General features: G+C 38.9%; 1 protein-coding gene across 4 annotated transcripts in view; it reads right to left on the reverse strand.

Moving 5' to 3' along the window:
* LRP6 (LDL receptor related protein 6) overlaps positions 1 to 21,711 on the reverse strand; it is a 122,855-nt gene that overhangs the window by 68,300 nt on the left and 32,844 nt on the right. For all 4 annotated transcript variants that reach the window (XM_062592805.1, XM_062592789.1, XM_062592779.1 and 1 more), the window contains one exon: positions 3,800 to 3,997. In XM_062592805.1, coding sequence (XP_062448789.1) covers positions 3,800 to 3,993 — 194 coding nt within the window. In that variant the 5' untranslated portion in view covers positions 3,994 to 3,997. The remainder of the gene's footprint in view (positions 1 to 3,799; positions 3,998 to 21,711) is intronic.

A 21,711-nucleotide genomic window follows, 5' to 3' on the forward strand; every position in this document is an offset into this window, starting at 1 on the left:
TAAATAAGCCAAAAAGACTAAGTTAGATGACAGTCGATGATACAATTCTTGTCATCATCCATTCCTCTACTTAGAATCATTTTCAGTAAGAATCAAGAAAGGTGGTACTTGTAAGAGGGTATTTTAAAAGGCGCATTTTAAAAGTGAGTGGTGAAAAAAAATGGCCTCATCTGATTTTATTGCATATCCCCACAGAAGCAAGACTAGCAGATTGCGCTGTGTCTGCTAAGCATCCATCTCCTCCACCTCCATACCCAATGCATTTTGAATCTCTTGTCCAATCACTCCAGAAGTCAGAGCTCACAAAAGATATTCAACTGGTGTGAGGTGTTCTTAACAAATGTTAAGTTGTTCTTAACAGTCCTGTGTAGACATAAGGGATCCTGTTAGCATTGTACGCCATGGGAAGGACCAGCTGCAATAGGCCCATTCTAGAAAACAAGTGGCAAAAGAAACAAAGGTGGAGAGTGAAGACGGACAGGAGCTAAAGATAATGCTGTGAAGGACTATGTGGAGGCAGGGGCGAGAAGGAGAGGCTTTGCTTTCATGTGTTTCCAGAGCAATCCGTTAAGTCTTTTTTTTTGTGGTGGTGGCGGTCATGGGGATGACTAAGAAAAGAACAATTTTGTTTGTTTTGTTTTTTTAATTACTTAAAAGGAAGTCCTCAAGGGTTTCTGTTTTGTCTGCAGAAGTTTTCTGGTCATTTTTCATGTTAGAAAATCAGCTATGGACAACAGATTAATAAAATAGTGAATTAAGAGCCAAAATATAGAAAGCTAGACAAATTACTGTGGTTGTAGTATATCAGATGAAGAAAGGTGAATTTTTGTTGAATAACTGACAGAAAATATATAACAAAAAGAATCACTTTAGACAGCCTTAGAAGATCTCTTTTTCCTAAGACAGACAGAGGCTGAGAGATCATAGCAGAGAAAAAGAATAATAGTAATAAAACAAAAACCTATTGTAGAACAGCTTAACTTCTGCAAGTCTTTCCTTTTTTTCCCATGATGTAATTGCGAAGAATGAAAAACAAAACAAAAATGCCTGGATACAGATGTTGACTCTTTTCTGAATCTTCTGAACTTTCTCACATGCCTAGGGACAAACAGGTGCTCTTGGAAGTGCTGTGCACTTCAGAGTGCTTAAGGGAAGCCACATGCACTTTCCCCTCTAAAGACCATTTCCCCTTTCTCCCTCTTAAATGGTAACATATTGCCAAAATTGCATGAAATATTTCTGAAAATTTTCAATATTTAAAAGTGCTCTTTCTGAGGATTAGACTGATTTTTTTTTGTTTGTTTTTAACAAATATACAGAAGTTGGTACACCTAAAATCTAAATCACTTGTCTCTGCAGTCTTTAATACAGGTTTCACCAATTCCACAGAATTTACTCTCTGGAATGAGGTAACTGATGTGACTCAGATGACCTCACTTCTGTGCCACAAGACACAACTGCTACACAGAAAGCTCAACTCCCTGTAGAGACAGGATTGCTCAGTCCCTTGCACCAAGAAAAAAAGCATACCTTGACAGCCCAGATTCTAGAATGAATCACTTCAAGGTTAGCCAAAGGCATACAAAGGAACAGACACGCTTAAAATAAAAACAAAATATCGAAGCCAAAAGTATTTACACTGTTTCACAGCAGACCATCAGTAAAGGAAAAGCTTGTTTTGTCTGCAGCAAGAAATGACTGAAAACGCAGTAGTGACTGCAGGAAATATTGAGGTAGCTATGGAGACAGAAAAAATGGAGACGCTAGATAAGACAGAGAGATTTGTGCTCTGTGGGAAGAAGGTAAATATAGATTCGACTGGTGATATCATTAATTTTGATCAGAGGGCATTTTCCAAACAACTAACACTTCAAAAATCACTGCTCTGTCATGCATCATTTTCTAGTGCAATCCAAACTAGTACAATTTTGTGCAGAGCCTAATACACACTCCTTGCCTATAAGCACATCAACCAGATTGCAGCAGTGTATCTCTAGAATAATATGTTCCTTTCCCTCTCACATAAATACAAGGGCATAAAAAGGTAATCCAAAAATAAAAAAACAAACCACCTAATTATCCTGTTGGACAAATGTATAATGTGAGTTTTAGGCATAATCATATCGGCAGTCATTTTGGAGTTGTATTTTTTTGTTATTACTGCTATTTGGAAGGTGGGGTTTTGGTTTTGTTCAGTTTTTTTACTCCTACATCAACTGTGAGCACTTCATATTTGTGCAAGAAACTCACATTTGCACTACAATTTTTCAGGTCACAAGCTGTCACTTTGAGCCCTATGCGTAACCAGTTTCAGAAAATGTGTTTTTCTTTAACTTCAGTTAGGTATTTGGTTTCACGATACCTCCATTCTTATCAAAGGAGATACATGACAACATTTTTAACTGGGACACCCTAAAATCTCCTTCTCTTTTTACCAGAATTGATTTAAAAATAAATAAATAAAGACTGAAGTCACTGTGCATGACAATTTCTATCCTTTTCTTTCCATTACTTGAAAACTTATGGGATGGTCTTCCATTTTAAATAATTCTTTTTGGGTGCTATTAAAGGTTTTCTTTCCTGTAAAAGACAAACAAATCAATGGCTACTTCAAAATATATATCCTTATCTCACATCTTGAATTAATACAGCTAGTTTATTAATATCCCAATATTTATATCCCAACACACATATCTAAAACACATATTACACCCATCTCCTGCTACCTTCTCTAAACAAATACCATTGCAAAAATACTGCACAGATCAACAAAACTTTCACCCTGTTAGCAGGCAAAATTCAGGAAGAATGTGACATAGCCTTTCAAGACAGCGTTGCAAGAAACCATGGAGCATAAAAGAATTATCACATGAAGATAGTGAACGTGTTTTTTGAACATGCTGGCTATGCTCCTGCCCACAAGTCAACACCTATCTCATCAGTGGAGTTTTCTCTAAAGAGACCACTTCTTTATGAGAGATTAAGGATTGTGAAGAAAGAAGGGACAAGTCACTAAGATGCTGGAACAAAAGGTGTAAGAAAAGATATTCCATGCCTAGGTAAACTAGTTAAAGCATCACGAAAACAGGCGAAGGAAAGCTTTGAAAATTGAGCCTATTTCCATGTGATATCTTAGGCACAAGGTAACTGATTCATTTGTATGTGCAAACAGTCAAAACCATCTCATTTAGTGAAGAGGAAGGTCATCCTCCAAAGTAAGGATAAATGTGTGTATGCAAAATACCAGTCATATCCTTAATTAATAGGTGGATATAGCTAGACCAAAAATGATTACATCCTCACTATAAAGCCGTTAGAGGAAAACTCATTTTCGCATACCTCTCTGTAAAGACTGTTTTCCATTAAATCCCAACCCCCAACAATTAATGAAATTGGAAAAAGTAGTATATGATAGTTCACTTTTTCAGATTACTTTCTTCGTTTCTGAATATCACAGCAATACAGCATGGAAGACCTATTGAAAAGAGAAAAATCTGCTATGTAGTCTTACACAATTAAGAATAGAATTCAGGGATCCCTTTAAGAAATAAGTTCTGACCAAAAAAAAAAAAAAAAAAAAAACCTTAAGTTACAGAATTTCCAAAAGAGAAACACACATTCAACTTCACAGTGTTGGAAAGAGGAGGATGAGGAAGGATGTAAGTGTCTGATAGCACTAGTTCACTAAACATTTTACAAGTGCTAACATGACAAACTTGCTGCAACAGAGCTTCTGATGTGGCTTAAACAACATCTAAGGAAAGCACTGAATTTCACAGATCAGATAAAAACTTCTTACCGATGACTTCCATCCAGATTTGATTTGTGGATGAAATTCAGTTTAGCATCTGCCCAATAAAGTTTCTGCTCTTCATAATCCAATGTCAGTCCATTTGGCCAATAAATATCTGTGTTGACTATAATGGAGCGGCTTGAACCATCCATCCCAGCACGTTCTATCTTTGGCACTTCTCCCCAGTCTGTCCAATACATGAACCTATAATTATTAAAAACAAATGCAAAAACAAAGCAATTACATATAAATTCAAAATTAGATTACTGGATACATCTTTCAGTAAGGGCAAAAACTGCTTTTATTCTTATGAGGCACTGCCTCTGGAGCTATATTGTACTACGCCTGTTCTGTGAAACACAACAAAACAGTCACTCTACAAAAATCTGAAGAAAAACAATTTCTAAGACAAAAATCCACAGTACAATTTGATGCTGTGCTTCCAGATGTGTCTTGCCTTAGGTCAACTGAGAAAGTTGGCAATATCCAACTTATCCTGTCAATAACCTTCTCAGAATTAAAAATTAAACAGAGAAGAAGAGAAGATGGATATTATAGACTATTTCTTGTATAGACACTTCTCGTGTCTTCCCCCCCCCCCCCCCCCAAGATTCACAGAAATGCAACCAGTCAATGTGTTTATAAGCACAGTTTTCACCCACTGACCAGGGAAAACATCAGGTATAATCTTCTAAGACTAGGGAAACAAGTTTTAAAACATGTTGGCATATATATGAGTGCATTTTAAAACAATATTTAGCAAGTAATGGGAGAGATACGTTGCATTTAAGACTGAGATCAAAGCAGGGAAACCACTGCACTATGGCTGGAGATGAGCAGAGAAAAGAATATTTGTCCTTCTTCTGGTAGGTGGTAGAAAATTGATTTACTTTTCTGGGTTGTTAACAGAAGGCAGAACTAGACAAGAATTATATATAATGTAAATATATGAGGCAAAGTGTTTCAGTGAAGCTTGTTCTGTTTTGTTGATGCAGCTGTGACAGGCTAAAACACTACTGTCCAAAACCACTTCTCAAAACCCCATGAGATCTGCCAAAATACCTGCTTGTATCAGTGCTCCCTAACCTGCCTTTTTCAAAACAAGACAGATTAGGAAAGATCTGAAGCCTTTAAACTAGCCCAAATCATCACACAACCACAATACATCACTATATGGTGCCCACATGTGAAGAGGCCTGGCCACCCATCCTTTAAAGAAAAACAAATGTGCAACACATTTAAGAAACATTTGCAGATGAAGTTATTCTTGGCAAAGATTTTTTTTTTTTTTAATTTTAAAAAGTCAGGAAATTCCGTGTCATATTTTTCCCCTTAATTCATGTCTACAACATGTTTGTTTTAATGCACAGGCATATCTACAGACAGAAACGCAGCTGATTAACAGAAATATTGTCCTATCCAGTTCCAAGTGAATCATTCTTTATGGAGCAATATCTCTGCCTTAAACACAGAGCACAAATATGTGAAGAGAATGTGTGAAATTTCTGTAGACGAGTGCTACAAAGAAACTGGTTATTTGCGAGAAAGAAGAAAAAAGAAAAACAATCTTAAGATAGGACAAAATTGCTTGGCAGCACATCAGCTGGTCAAGCTATGCAATAAAATAAAAGAACTACATATTTAAAAAAAAGTTAGAAAAAGTCAGGCAGTCACTGGAGAGCATGAGAGGGAAAAAGAAAGGAAATTATCTAAAACTTCTTAAAGATGACCCTTCTTCCTCCTGCTGTCAAGTCAAATTCTTCCAAATATGTCATTAAGGTTAAAGGGGTCAAAGGTTTCGTCCACCCTGCTAGACCAATTTTTCAGGCTGAAACAGTTCATTAGCTGCTAGCTTCATCTTCTTCCCTGCCTGCTTCTCACAAAAGCAAAAACATGTAGGGAAAGTCTGGTGACAAAGGCAACCCTTCCAAGGCTTCAGAAAACCAGCCCCGTTTCACTTGCCAGCAGAGCGCACACGTGCACCAAACTCCCTCTGAGACTCTGTAATGCTTCTCACTGGTTCTGCTGATCTCTACTCAGCTTCTCCAGTAGTTTTTTTTTCCACTGTCATCTGTTGTTTTCCTCCACCTTGCTTAAAATCCATCAGGTTTTAATGTCTCCATTAAAATCCTCTTGAACCAGCCAAGCTGATGGCATCAAGAGCTATGCTGCACTGGGGTAGCATGGCTTTTCAACACTGCAAAAGTAATGCAGGTTATGGTCTGATGGCCATTTATTTCAGTAACAGTTTGTTTTAAACAACTTCTTGCCACTCATCTTGCTTCCAGTTCAGTGCTTATACGGCTATGGAGCAAACCAGGTTTGAAGAACAGGTTTGGGCTACAGTCAATTTGAATACACTCCATTGCACAGCTCCATAAATATATGTGCTTTCACGCAGCATGTAGATGCCTATAGCTGCTTAAAGCAGCAGTGGTGCCAAAGACCTTCACCAAGCTGTGATTTCAGTTTCTTATTAAGATAGTGCATTTAAGCCTTTTTCTACAAGATCTGAGCTAATGACACAGTAGAGGAGTTGCAGGGGATGGGAGAGCTGTTTAAAGCAGCTGGAAGAAATGCCCACGTGACCTTGTTTTAAGCTAACTGCAATTACTACGAGGCAAGGGAGACCTGACTAACAACAGAGGTGGGGAGAGAGAGAAGAGGGGATTGCAAATGCTCATGACTACAGTGACCTGTTCTTCAAGAGAGATCTTGGATCCCTCTTCCAGGTACCAGCAAGCCCTTTACAGGTGTGTACTGACTCCACTTTTCTGAAACACTCGGATTCTTCCTTGATTATACAACGGCTGGTAATTAACCTATACAGAAACTGTGCAGCAAGACGTTAAGGCATACAAATTTCTTGTATGCTGGCAAGCCAGGCAAGGCAAGGGTCAGTTTTCCCTCCTTTCCATGGTTTTCAAACATTTAGCTTTTATTTCCCCGTTTTTAAAAAAAGTATATCCCTGGCCCTCAGGATAGGAGAAAATAGTAATTAAAAAGGAATACTGTGAGTTAAACTAGGGCAATCACATTGAACCAAAGTATTACATCCCATTTGCTGGTCTTCTCACCCACTTAAACACCTTGCTACAAAAATTTTAATTCAGGAATGAAGTTTTTAAATTTAGCCCAGAAAAGGAAAAAGCAAACAAAGAAAAAGCCACTGTTCCTTCAGCAAGACAACTTGGGTCCAGAAAGCAAGTTGCTTTCTCATGCTTCCTTACTTGAACTAACAGCACTGTTACTGTGGGCAGCTGCAATGGGGCCAGGCAAGTGCTAGAGCCCTTCCAGCTCTCCATTGCTGCCTCTTGCTGGAAGACTGCCTTCCCATTTAAAACTAGTAAGGAGAAGCTGCAGTGCCATTATATAATAGCAGGAAGAAACTGTAGAAGTAGATAAATATACTGCATGTCTAGCAATTTCTTAAACATACATAGCAAGAGTACCAGACATAGCAGGAAGAGTTTATATTTAGTATCGAATCAACCCATACAGAGCCAAATCTCTCTTCAATCTAATAAGAAATAATACCACAACAGATTAATTTTAATCTCTTTGATCTAGCTTTCTTTTTCCTAGTTAAAAAAATTAACAGTATTTTTTAAAAACTTTGGTTTTAACCAAAAAACCTTAATATTTTGAATGGCTTCATTATTTTTCATTTGTTGTATTTTCTCCCTCCAGACCGCTAAATATCATGTGTCAGATGTTTTAACAGCTCACAACTATTTTCTGTTATAATAAAAGTATAACAGAAAGAAATCGTGTATTTCTATTTATCTAAATTTGCAGTTTTACTGCTAAATATTCATGTGAGGAAGTGATACACTTTCCCCCTCCTCCTCAAAAAATTCTTCAAGTATTTGAAATACAGAAAAGAGGAAGACTCTTAGACATCAATACTTAGCTGATACTTTAAGTGAGGCCCAGAATGTTGATTATTCCTACTCCACTTTTAAAAACCCTTTATCGTTTAAGGTTAATCAACTATAAAAATTAAGAAAAAAAACAAAAGAAAGGAAAAATTTTGACTGTTTTCCCGCAGAAACTTTTTTCCATGCATGGTTAGATTTGGCATTTTTAATACTTCCTCTGAAAAGGAGTCAAATACTTCTACATGCTGTACAGCTGCAACTTAGCAGTTTTGGCTTGCCTCAAATTAAAAGGTTTTATCATGACAGACACACACACACAAAAAACAAACAGTTTCTCAGTTCCACTCTGCAAGATGAACAAATAACAGAGCTGCTTTCCTGAAAAGCGCATAAAGTCTAGCCACATTAATAGTAGAATAGTCCACATATATTAAAAAAAAAAAAAAAAAAAAAAAAAAAAAAACCAACTTGGGGAGAACAAATGCCAAGATTAAATGCTATAATTTAACAGTGATTTCTGACAGTGTGCTCACCGGAAGAGAAATTCCTTACTAGCATGTACCAGATTTATGACTTTCTGATCTGCAACGCTCCCCAATATTGCTGTGGATCCTTTCAGCCCTGTGAGCCCACATGAAACTAGGCCCCTGCTAGGAGTATCATTAAAACACCAGCCCACACTGAGAAGCTTGCCACTGTTTTGCTCATTGAGCAGAGATACTGTACACGACACTTAGCTGATTTTAAGGCAGTTAATTGGGACACCTAACAGGGCAGCAGTTATTTACCTTCCTGAGTATTATTCAGTGGGACAAGCAGCTGCTTAATTGGGACAGCCAATTATTTGAAAAGGCCCCTCTTAGTGAATGCTCCAGCTTTGTAATCATGCTCATTTTAGACCCTAAGAACTTCCGAGCTCAACAGGGACCCAAACAGCTGCCAAATTTTAGAGCTTGGAAAAGTTTCATGAGTGCAGTAACTCCAGTGGAGCTTATCAGTTCTGTAGTGGTCCTGATGAAGCTCAATACTCAGCCTCACCTGGCTCCAGTATAAGTACACTACCACTTGCCATAGAATCACAGAATCAGCAAGGTTGGAAGGGAACTCTGGAGATCATCTAGTACAACCCCCCTGCTCAAGCAGAGTCACATAGAGCATGTTAGACAGGATTGCATCCAGGCAGGCCTTGAAGATCTCCAGAGAAGCAGACTCCACAACCTCTCTGGGCAACCTGTTCCAGTGCTCTGTCACTCTCACAGTGAGGAAATCCCCTCTCATTTTCAGGCGGAACTTCCCACGGTTCAGTTTGTGCCCATTGCCTCTTGTCCTTTCGCATGGGACAACTGAAAAGAGTTTGTCCACATCCCCTTGACACCCTCCCTTCAGATACTTATACACATTGATAAGATTCCCCCCTCAGTCTTCTCTTCCCCAGGCTAAACAGGCCCAGCTCTCACAGCCATTCCTCATAGGGCAGATGCTCCACTCCTCTGATCATCTTTGTAGCCCTACGCTGGACTCTCTCCAGTGGCTCCATGTCTCTCTTGTACTGGGGAGCCCGGAACTGGATGCAGTACTCGAGATGAGGCCTCACCAGGGCTGAACAGAGGGGCAGGATCACCTCCCTTGTCCTAACAGCAACACTCTTTCTAATGCACCCAAGGATAGTATTGGCCTTCCTGGCCACAAGGGCACGTTGCTGGCTGAAGGTCCACTTGTTGTCCACAAGGACTCCCAGGTTCACCTCTGCAGAGTTGCTCTCCAGCAGGTCAGCCCTTAGCTTGTACTGGTGCCTAGGGTTATTTTTCCCTAGGTGCAGGACTCTGCACTTGCCCTTGCTGAACCTCAGGAGGTTCCTCTCTGCCCAGCTCTCCAGCCTGTCCAGCTCTCTCTGAATGGTAGCACAGCCCTCAGGTGTGTCAGCCACTCCTCCCAGCTTGGTAACATCAGCAAACTTGCTGAGGAGACACTCTGTCCCTTCATCCAGGTCATTGATGACAAAGTTGGGCAGGATGGGAGCCAGTACTGAGCCCTGGGGAACTCCACTAGCCACAGGTCTCCAACTAGACTTTGCACCTCTGATAACAACCCTCTGAGCTCTGCCTTTCAGCCAGTTCTCAAGCCACTTCACTGTCCACTTGTCTAACCCACACTTCCTGAGCTTGCCTAGAAGGGTGTTATGGGAGACAGTGTCGAAAGCCTTGCTGAAGTCAAGGCAGACAACATCCACTGCTCTTCCCTCATCTACCCAGCCTGTCATTCCATCATAAAAGGCTGGTAGATTGGTTAAGCATGCTGACTTGTTGTCCTTGTTGGATCCATGCTGACTACTCCTGATCACCTTCTTTTCCTCCATATGTCTGAAGATGACATCCAGAATGAGTTGTTCCATCACCTTTCCAGGGATGGAGGTGAGGCTGACTGGCCTGTAGCTGCCTGGGTCCTCCTTCTTGCCCTTTTGGAAGACTGGAGTGACATTGGCTTTCTTCCAATCCTCAGGCACCTCTCCAGTTCTCCAGGACCTTTCAAAGATGGAGAGTGGCCTGGCAGCAACATCCGCCAGCTCCCTCAGTACCCGTGGGTGCATCCTATCAAGGCCCATGGATTTGTGAACATCAAGCTTTCCCAGAATATCTCTAATCCCATCCTCCTCAACCAAAGAAAAGTCTTCCTTTCTCCAGACTTTCTCCCTACATCCAGGCTTTGGGGTTCTTGAGGGCTGCCCTTAGCAGTAAAGACTGAAGCCAAGAAGGCATTCAGTAACTCTTCCTTCTCTGTATCCCTTGTCACCAGGGCCCCCGGCCCATTCAGTAGTGGGCCCACATTTTCCCCAGTCCTCCTCTTCCTACTGATGTATTTGAAGAAGCCCTTCCTGTTGTCCTTGACATCCCTTGCCAGACTCAATTCCAACTGGGCCTTAGCCTGTCTCGCTGCATCTCTACATACTCTGACATCATTCCTACAATTCTCCCAAGTAGCCTGTCCCCCTTTCCACATTCTGTGTGCTTTCTTCTTCTGTCTGAGTTTTGCCAGGAGCTCTTTGCTCATCCATGCAGGTCTCCTGCCCCCTTTGCTGGACTTCTTTCTCCTTGGGATGCACCACTCTTGAGCATGGAGGAAGTGATGCCTGAATACTAGCCAGCTCTCCTGGATCCCCTTCCTTCTAAGGCCTTAACCCATGAGACTCCTCCAAGTAGGTCTCTGAAGAGCCCAGAGTCTGCTCTCCTGAAGTCCAATGTTGCAGTCCTACTTATTGCCTTACTTCTTTCCTGCAGGATCCTGAACTCCACCATCTCATGGTCACTGCAGCCAAGGTTGCCCCCAATGTTCATGTCTCCAACCAGTCCCTCTCTGTTGGTTAGGGCAAGGTCCAGGAGGACACCCTTCCGCATGGGCTGCTCCACCACCTGTGACAAGAAGTTATCATCGACGCTCTGCAGGAGCCTCCTGGACTGTTTGTGCCTAGCTGTGTTGTTCCTCCAGCAGATGTCAGGGTGGTTGAAGTCTCCCATGAGAACCAGGGCCTGTGATCATGAGGCTACTTCCAGCTGTCTGTAGAAGGCCTCATCGACTTCCTCTTCCTGGTCAGGTGGCCTGCAGTAGACACCCACAACAGTCTTGTCTGAGAAAGCAACATGAAGTTACATGACAGACATTTGAGTAAAGTTCATGAAAATTAGGTTCAATAAATACACAGTTGGCTATCTGAAATAGCTCTTGACTGTGGAAGAAGAAATGTTCATTGATCTTCAGGAGCTTGCAAACCTTACGAATGGACATTTCAAACAATCAAGAATTTAAGCATCCACAGAAACTTCTTGAGGAAGGTTCACAGAGGCATAGAACAACTTTGCAAAATTCAGGAAATACATTTAGTCCTCCAACTAAGCAAAAAATGCACATACTCAATTAACTAGAGATAATTGTTCATAAAAGAGAGGGAGAGAGAACCTTTTAGGATATGATCCAGATAACAGAGAGATGCTCTTTGCTGGTTGAGAACTGTACTCATTTGTAAGAGGTTGTCTCTATGAATAAGTAAGCGTAGCCATTAGTCAAATTTTATTTTCAGAGTTCACTACAATAACTACTTACGTTAACACTCAGCATGCACAAATGGTTTCTGTGCAAGTTAACTTACCCAATGCTGATTTCAAGCTGCCGTGTAACATTGCTCTTGCACATGCTAACAGCAACTATGTGGGCAGCAAGTGTGAAGTAACAAGCGAGCTATCAGCATCCTAGTGCTCTGAACTTCTCTGCCCTAAACTTTCTGTTTATAGGAGCCTAATATACTAAGCTTCTTTATCCTAAATTTCCTGCATATAGGGGACCACAGGCTCCTATTAAAGCTGCAGCGTCTTATTTCAGCAAAGCACAGCTGACTCAGAATGGCTTGTCTTAAATACACATTGGTACATATACTGGACAGGAATCAAACAAAACATATTTTACTGAAAAAAGAAGTCTTTATTCCACTCAAGTGTCCAAATCAGTGTGTCTAGTAAACTAAACATTAAACAAACTAAACAGACTCAAAATGCATGGCAGAAGCAGCCATGAACCTAGTTGCAGTTTGCAGATCACCCTGTGCCACCCTCAGGATCCCCACCTGCAGGTAAGGGCAGCAGGCCTGGCACGAGAGCTGGCAAATTTCATGGATGCCTGTGCCTCATCTGACAGCAATTCACTACCCAGAATATTAATGCTCAGACTGCCAAAACTAGAGATGAGAAATTCCACATTATGTATGTCTACCACACAACAAAAAAATGTCTACATAGCATACATATACTTTTCCCAGAATATTCTATATAAATTCCTAAAAAAAAAAAAAAAAAAAAAAAAAGTAAAAGTACTCTTCCACACTTCTGCAAATCACTGCGTGCTTATTAGGCAAAGACCTACCCATTTCCATTCTAGATCTCATTTTTGTTTCCTATGTATGCTTTATCCAGCAAGAGAAAGTAGTATAGATCACACCACCCCTTTTTTGGGGATCAAATTCTATGGTCGCTCACTTCTATTTTATTTTTTAGAATAAATGATTAAACCCAATATTCCTGTTTTGAAAAGAAGGAAACCTGTGCTGAAGTGATCACAAGCTGATACATTGTTTTTAGCTCAGTATCAGTAATAGAGTACAAAACAAGAATAGGAGTTTTAGGAATGGTTTTCACACAATGTAAAAATAGTATCTTTGAAAAAAAAATGCTGAAAGCCATTTCAAGAGGTCAATGTGGAAGCATATTCTCTTACTTCCTATACAGAAGGAAATGACTGAATATGCAAAAGTATCTCTAACTTATCATGCAAGCTGTTTTAAAGTATTCTAGTCTAAAGAATATATTAAGCAACATGACAAGAAAAACACAGACCAGAGATTTGTTTACATTTTCACCTAGACTTGTCTGAGAATCCATGGAAAATAATATTTGACTTAACTGGAAAACATGCGCAGATACACTGCAGAATCACATGCACACTGCTGTCCTTTTGGTCACAGATCCTCAGGAACTAGCCAATGAGAAAGAGGTTCATCAAAAAACAAGCAGAAGCTATTTTTGCTGAGTGCTCACAAAAGCAGAATTTCAATTGTTTGAGCAGGTGGAAAGGTCTCTTGTTTCTTGAACCTGCAAATTAACTTTTCTCATCCGTAGACACAATAGGTCTAACAACATGCCTACCACAGTTTTGAAACAGAAGTTATTTTTTAATTGATTATACAGCAAGCAGGAAATAAAGCTTGTTGGAACTTAGCAGCATTAAAAAAAAGAAAACTGAAACAACAATATTCCTGGTTGAAGCCAAATAAAGAAAGAAAGAAACAATTTCCCCTCTCTGTTACCTATTTAACACTATCACTAGACTCTAGCTGACTGCAAGATAGAAGTGAAAATGCAGACGTGGTTTGGAGTGCCTGGGCCAGCTCTCTGTACAGGAATCATTCCAGATGTATTGCAGCAGACTCTGCAAAGTTCAGATTGCTTTCAGTAGCAGGTAAACCAATAGACTAAAACATAAGTTAACATAAGGGAAGATGGACAAACTGACAGAAGTAAAAGTCTTTCCTTTAAGCTACCTTAGTTTTTCAGCTGTAACAAGAAAATAGCAGAGGAAAGCAAACCAGCGGAGAGTTTTGACTTTCAAGAAACCTTTATTACAGTGTCTTTACAGTGGCTAGGTAAGAAACCAAGCCATCATTGTGTGCTGCTGCTGGCTAATTTCTCAGAGCTGAGGAGTCTCACAAAGGTCTGCTTCATTCAGTGTGAGTATTGCTCATCAGCAGCCTGACAAATAATTTAAGACCACGTTAAAAGGTACAGCTCCAAGCACGTGAGCTGAACAAAATGCAGGTATAAAAGAATAAGCTACATTTAAATAAGCTACATTTAAACTGCTAGTGGTAGAGAGCAGCGAGAAAACACTAGGATTACTGCTCTTCATCTTTCCAAGACAAATCTGAAGTCTTCCGTAAACGAACAGTAATTTATTTTAAATGACGTGTTAAAAATACAAACATATTCAAACATTTGCACTGTAAATATTTAGTTTGTAAATAAATTTAGAATCCTGTAATTTCAAAGAGCCTTGGACTGAAACTAGAAACATAAGTCAGCTGCTACCTTGAATTTTTTAGTGCCTTGCTTTGACACACAAGAATCTTTTCTTTCTTCTCTCATTAAAAATTGGGAGAATTTTTCTCCTTATCTTTTTACACATTTTGGAATACAAGAAATTTTGAGAAAGCTTTTCATCTCAGAATTTAATGAAATAGTGGATTTTCCTAGCTTTCCGCATCTTTGTATGCTAATTGAAGCACTAGGAACATACCCACATCTGGCTCCAAGGCGGGAGAGTCCAGATCACATTGTCTAATGCATGAAGACGAGAGGGAGAAATCTGTAATGAGGCATGCTGTGCTGTTTCTTTCAAGAAAAGCTATAGTCATCCCATCATACACCACTATGCAATATTTTGAGCCTCGGACTGCAGAAATAGTACTAGAAAGCTACACAAACTATGTTTGCACTGGACAGAATTTGCTGGTATAACTATCCCAGCAATCTTTACTGTAGATACAGCTTAAAGTAGTAACAGTTTTTATTCACTTAATCACTAAGTCACTTACTTTAGTCTCTGTTTTACTGCGTTAGGTTTTAGCCCAATCAATTCCCCGAAAGAGCTCACCATAACAAGTGAAAATCTACACTAAAAGGTGAGTGGGTAGGATGACACAGCCAGTAACAAGGGGAGAGAGGAGGAGTTAGATGAACTCAAAAACTGTAGTGGAGATGTACAGTCTTATATCAGCTGAAACTGCATGTTCAGTATCGTGAGATCCTTTTGCATTTCTTCTCATGGAGATTTTTTTCCATTATCCTAAGTCTTTCATTAGTAAAACATCCTCTTGCTATTCAGATCCTCTTTCTGTATGCTATTACCAACTCAATCATTTTTATGTTCTTGATTCCCAATTCTGTTAAGAAATTCTAATGGACTTTAATGCTCTACCAGACCAAGCTGCCTCATACCCATCGTATTATATTTCCAGCAGCCTGCTAATTATTTCTTCCTAGTTTCTATGATATTGTTTGGTGTGGAAATCAGGTTTGCTTACACATAACCATCATGCTTTGGATCTTTTTTATGAATTGATAATGCCATTTAGCAGTTCAGTAAATTTACAGTGCAGTTCCTGTCCTTGCAATTTGTTTATCAATTTGTTGGTATGGAAACCAACCTGATGCTCTCTATAAGGAATATGCAGGCAAACAATTCATTCATTTCAGCTTTTTCTGAAATGGCTTTATTTGCCTTGAACCTTTTTTTTTCCTCCTCCTTTTTCTTCTACACTTTGATCATCCACTGGACTCACTAAATTGCTTACTCTCCTGTAAGAAAGCAACATATAGTAATTAGTCTTTTCATACTATAAAATTACCAAATGCAAAGCCTTATTTTTAACTCATCAAAACTAAATGATGTTCATGAGGGGAAAAAAAGCAAAAATAAAACAATATCAGGAGAAGGGGAGATCACTCTACCGAGGGCAAAAGAGTAGAAATAATAAAAGGAACCAATGTAATTAATATACAGGCCACATTACAGTGAAGATTTACTCGGACTCCTAATTCTAGCAATATAAAGCTGGTTAGGCTTGGCTGTTATAGGGTTTTCATAGAGCACTTAGAAAAACCTGCTAAATGTAATCTGAATGCAGACCAAAGGCTGCACATTCAGAGGAAATACAACCCCCTTCATTTTCATATTGAATACATTTTTACATAACTGAGACTTTCAGAGACTTGACTCAATTTTTTTCTAGGTTATGATTTGCAATAGAGAAAGATTGCTTTTGCTTTTCCTCTCCTATTTTAGAACAGCTACATGTCAAATACTCATAGCTTCAACTTCTACTGAGAGAAGTGGCTCTGCTTTCTATTCTGCAACTGCATTTCTAGTATTTATGCACCTGGAATGCTGAAGTTAGAAATCAATTAAATAGCTTCAAATTCAGCCATTATCATTTCACCCTACAAGCTTCTCACAGGTCACTCACCTGTTCTTCTGGTGAGAGCCAGTGAGACAAAATCATGTACACTGCATACAAATCACTGCTGGCACAGAGACGCAGCCAAAGGGAAACAAGTTCAAGTATTCCCTGCTACATGCACACACACCGCTCTGCTCCCCAAGCTCAGGTCTCATTTGCAAGATGTTTTCTAACAAGGAACAAAGAAAATCGCTACCAAACTACACTGAAGGGTGTGTGTGTGTGTGTGTACATGTGTGTGTGGAATTGAGTATGTTTTCAGTCACAGGAAAGTGTGTCACATCAAAAATTTCAGCTCAACCTTGAATTGCTCTGGTTGAAATGCTGATTATTTGGGTCAGTTCATAGAATTTAAAGTAATTATACTAAATGCTATTAAAAAACGCTATTTCTAAACAAGCAAAGGAATGCTTTTCCCCAACTCTACTACAGCATTATGTTTTGCATCTGGAAGAAGAAACATAGCATGAAAAAAATGATGTTTTCATTAATCTAACTAAATAAAACCACAAGTTCTGAAACTAAGCTGGCTATTGAGCAGGAGGGGGAGACAAGTACTACAGAAATCATACAAAGGATATACCGATACACATTTTGGGAAAAGGAAAGGTAATTGGTAACAATTTGAGAAACCATTACAAACAGCATCTATAGATTGTACATCTTGTTTGAAAAAAATCAAGGTTATTTAAAACTAAAAACATCACCATTCCAAGTAGACAACGTTCATATATTATTCAAGACATTAAGTTCACTTCCTATATATAACGTAAGGATCAAACATTCAATAAATGTGATTATGACATTCTCTTGTGGACACTTAAGATTCTTCTAGGTGCAAAGCACCTAATGTATAATTACATGCCGTGTTTGTTACAACACTAGTATACTACACTCTGAAGTTACAGATTCAGATTGTGTGTAGATTTCTGCCCATAAATCTTTAAAGAACACTTTATTCTTCTTCCTTTTGAGGAAAATGAAGTTTTCAGCACTATTCTTCCTGTGAAACACTGATGTTAACAAAACTAGAAAATAAGATTCCAGCAATATCTTGCATATTTGAGGTTATAATCTTGCTTTCCTGCTCCATAAATGTTAGAGGGATTAGGTTCATCCAGCTATTTGCAGTTGCATGAGAGCTTTTGTCACGTGCCCAACATAGCAGGCTGCCACTTTTCCACCTCTCTCTGTCAACACAGAAGGTGGACAGTTAGGTAACTGATGCAGAAGGGACCCTCAGAAAGCAATTAATAAACTATTCCCTTCCTTACAGCCATTGGCTGGCCACTTTACCTATCTGCTACTAAATCAATATATTCTGCAGAAAATATAAGCATATTCTGCAGAGAAGCATTTCTTCATCTTTTCTCGCCTCTCACCTTACAGATGCACAGATCCAAGTATCTCAATCAAACTAGCTAATGCCACCCATGAAGGAAGGATGAGCACCCCTCAGCTCAGGAGGCATCATTTGGCCCAGTTTTGGTGAAGCAAGGATGATCTTCCTCACACAGCACTGCATGAAAGGGGGCAAAAGCAGAACAAGTATGTCCCACTTGCTTTTTCCTTCCAGAAGCCTTGCAAAGAGGGGAGGTGTTGGTGACAAGACAACAGGAGAAAAATAAACAAATGTCCTCAGAAGTGCCAGCCAGGACTGCAGCAACCCACCTACGCAAATCCTGTCAGCTTTTAACACCATTTTTGAAAGTAGACATTTTACGTCAGTGAGTCTACCTAACTTACTGCAAAAAACAGCCAAACCCAACACCATATGACACAGTTCAGAAGAATGCAACACTAGAAGGTATTAAGCAGAGTGAAACCATGTAAGCATAACACAGACTGTTAAATTCAAAACCTTTCTCACAGAGGATAATCATTTGAGTGGCTGTACCAAAAAGAACTCATAAGGTTATTTCAGAGTTATTTTAACAAAATAAAAACATTCTTTCTATTTAATTTACAAAACCCAGATGTCATGGCAAACAAAATACTAACGATGTATAAAGTAAATTATATGCCAGTACATGTAAAACAAGTACAAGAAATAAACTTCAAAAACAAATAAGAAATCTCTTCTGTATCTATTATGAATTTACAGTCCTGAACTCTAGAGACTCACTTTTAGATATGAAATAGATATGTACAATTGCATTGTATTAGAAAGCTGCAAGTCTCTCTCTCTCTCTCAACTCAACTATAAAATGCTTCTCAAGGTTTTTCTGTGTAGGTATATAAAATAGCAACTTTAAACAGGTGATTTAATCTGACAGAAAACAACATTTGTTGCTGTATTGTCACTCACTACATTTCATTTGCTAAAAGTCCTCAGAAGGAGGGAACATTAATCTTTAGCATAGCAAAGGCCAACACATACAAGTATGGAAGGTATCTCTTACTGCTATGAGCCAGTGGGAGAAATCTGCTTATTAAAACAGAGCAGCACAGAGGGAACACTAGCACTAACCATGTTTGAATGGGTTACAAGGGACAAGGGAGGAAGTTTTGAAGCAAGTGTCTTTTCCCCCCCCTTCTGTACCCTATACTTTAAGCCTTTAGAAGAGGAAAAGAAAGAAAGAAAGAAAGAAAGAAAGTCATAACTTGTTCAAAAAACTAATTCCTATTACATTTGGATTTTTAGTAATTTTGCAGTTACTCAGTGCAATGATGCTTAATTCATTTAATGAGCGTAATATATACACATACTATAATCTATCTTTCAGAATAACATGCTGGTGACTATAACATTATTGGTTGTTGCCCAAGGAGAAGGAGAATGGTCACTCTCCTACATTCAGAGAAATCTAGGCCAATGCAATACACACAAATTCATTTCTGCCTGTACATACAGATTTACCATTGCTGCAAACTGATTTTTAGTTTTGATTTTTGCTTCAGGGCCAAAGTTATTGTTTCATTCAACAGAAATACAACACATTCAGTTAACTTTAGAATAAATATTTGGAAGACTACTTTAAAATGAGAGAACAATCAGAGGCAAAACTGAGAAGTTCAGGCCTGGAATGCTTTAAACCTGCAATGCACAGTGCCACAAAAGAGCAAGGGATGCATGTGGTGATATACAGCTGGGAACAGCACTACTATTATATCTTGAAGCTGCTAAAGGTTTTCCTCTTGTAAACTCTCTAGTGCTGTGATGGTCTCTTACCTTCATGATTCCACCATACTTTGTTATCAGGAGAAACCTACAGTTATCTACATCATTTTGCAACCTGCTTTTTGAGCGTGAAGGAAAGTGCAACTCAGTTTGTAACTGAAAACTAATGGACTGAATACTGAGTAAGGTAAGTGCTGAGTGTGCTCTGCTCTGAGTTATAAACAAGTCTGTCAAAATCTGATGTGCCAACCGGGAACATTATAAAATGAGTGGACGAAAGACTCTTTCAGGGTTTTTGTATCAGCTGCTATATACTGTTACTTTCTAGTACACTGGCTTTCATGTAGAGCACATACAAACACATAGCACAGAAAAGGCCTATAACCCTTAATAATCTAAATTCGTGTCCACAGCCAATAGGTGGATGGAAGAGGAGGAGATTAAAAAAAAAAGAATTTGTCCCAGGGACATGCATACACAGAAAGCTTGTCTCCTTCCTTCCTCATGGTTGTGCCAGCCTTGAGTAGGCTTCACAGTCAAACCAAATACAACTACAGAGCAGCTTCAGACATTTTAGTAGAAATTTGCGTTAGTTACAAAACGTTCAACAGACCAAAAGTACAGAGGAGCTCACAGTAATATTGGAACAGTGTGCAGCAAAGGCCAAGCGAAGAAAATCTGGTGGCTGCTGCAGATTGTCTTTAATCTAAGCCCAATGAGCAGAAACACTACAAATCAGGAACCAAATCAGTCACAGAATTGTAAGGTTGGAAGGGACCTCTGGAGATCATCTAGTCCAACCCCCAGCATAGCACACAGAGAGACTGAACCCATGACCTTGGCATTAGCGATACCAGACTCTAACCAGCTGAGCTAAACCTGACCCCCAAATCAGACATGAAGGAGGCTGAATCCTGAAGATATTGCACAGAATAACATGCAGATCTTGCCAAAATTACCTAAATAATTTATCTGGAGTGAGGAACAATAAACAGAAATCTGTAGATTTGTCAGTAAGTCCTGATACAATCCTGATGCAACTGCACTTCTAGGGCAGGCTACTGCTAAATAGAAACAATACCGATTTAATGATTAGTAATTATAATGAGTAAAGCCACAGAAAAAAATTGCATTTAAACTAATTCAGATTAATATGGAAACTCAGGTCATATTATGACTTATAGTCTTTACACTAAATAAGACCTACTATTCTCTAATATACAAGTGTTAATTTCTACGGGTGGAAACATAATGCATAAATTGCTGTTCTCAGCCACCACGCTATTCTGTTCTCTCTGACCACTGATAAACAACCTGGTGAGTTTCAGTCCTGTATTTGGTGCTGTTTCCACTACAGGAAGGGTGCTAGTGGAAAAAGTGAAAGGATAAAAGTTTTCCAAAAGGCTTTGGAACAAAGCCTTCCTTCCAAGAAGGAATTTCTCGCCACACAAATTGCCTGTATTAGAGTCCTCCCACTATTCACATTGTAAATTTATATCCCTATTACATCTAAGATCAGAGTTCTTAACTTTTTCTCTAATACTATTCCACTGCAGTATTACTTAACTATAATTTCAGTACCTTAAGTTTCCTCAGTTTGACCAAGTGCTACATTCACTCTCCATCAGCCTGAAACTAGGTCTGCAGAACAACTTTGTATCACTTTAATAAACACTGGAGTATGGTCATGATAGTATACTTTTTTTTTTTTATGAGAAGGAAGATGCATTTCTACTCCAAAACTCTTGAGGACATTTTACAATCTTTAGCGTGAAAAAGATTGGGGCAGAGAGATATCTTCATTAATAATGACAGTACTGAACATGACTGCTGACAGCTTGAGACTTGTGTCCAAGCCATGCATAACTTAGTTTTATTTTATATAGTTTCTGTCCCAAGGCAAAACAATTAATTCCTCTAGGTTTTGTTTTTTTCCTTTAAGCTCATATTATCCATCGAATTGCAGTAACATGCTCATTCAACCCAACCCCTCAAATTTTTGCACTAAACAGCATTCATAAAAAAAGATTATGTGTATGTATATATTACTACTTTTTTTTCCCTCCAGGCACTGAGTTTGTGTACATCAGGAACTCAGCAAATTTCAAGTACAACATAATTTTTGAAGATTATCTGAATGTGTATACTTCCAAAGAGTTTGATTTTGCTCTGAATTTAATTTATTCCCTTCATATCAGGTCCTATTTAGCCTGTCTATTTCCATGGTCTGCTTCAGATAACAATACTTTCTTTCATTATAAGTCATGAACAGTAATTTCTTCATGCTTGTTACCCAATTTTACAAAAGACTTACCTGCTTTTTTGACAATTACTGTTAAAACTACCCTCTTCTGAATTG

The sequence above is a fragment of the Rhea pennata genome, chromosome 1 (genome assembly GCF_028389875.1).
Source record: "Rhea pennata isolate bPtePen1 chromosome 1, bPtePen1.pri, whole genome shotgun sequence".
Classification (NCBI taxonomy): Eukaryota; Metazoa; Chordata; class Aves; order Rheiformes; family Rheidae; genus Rhea; species Rhea pennata.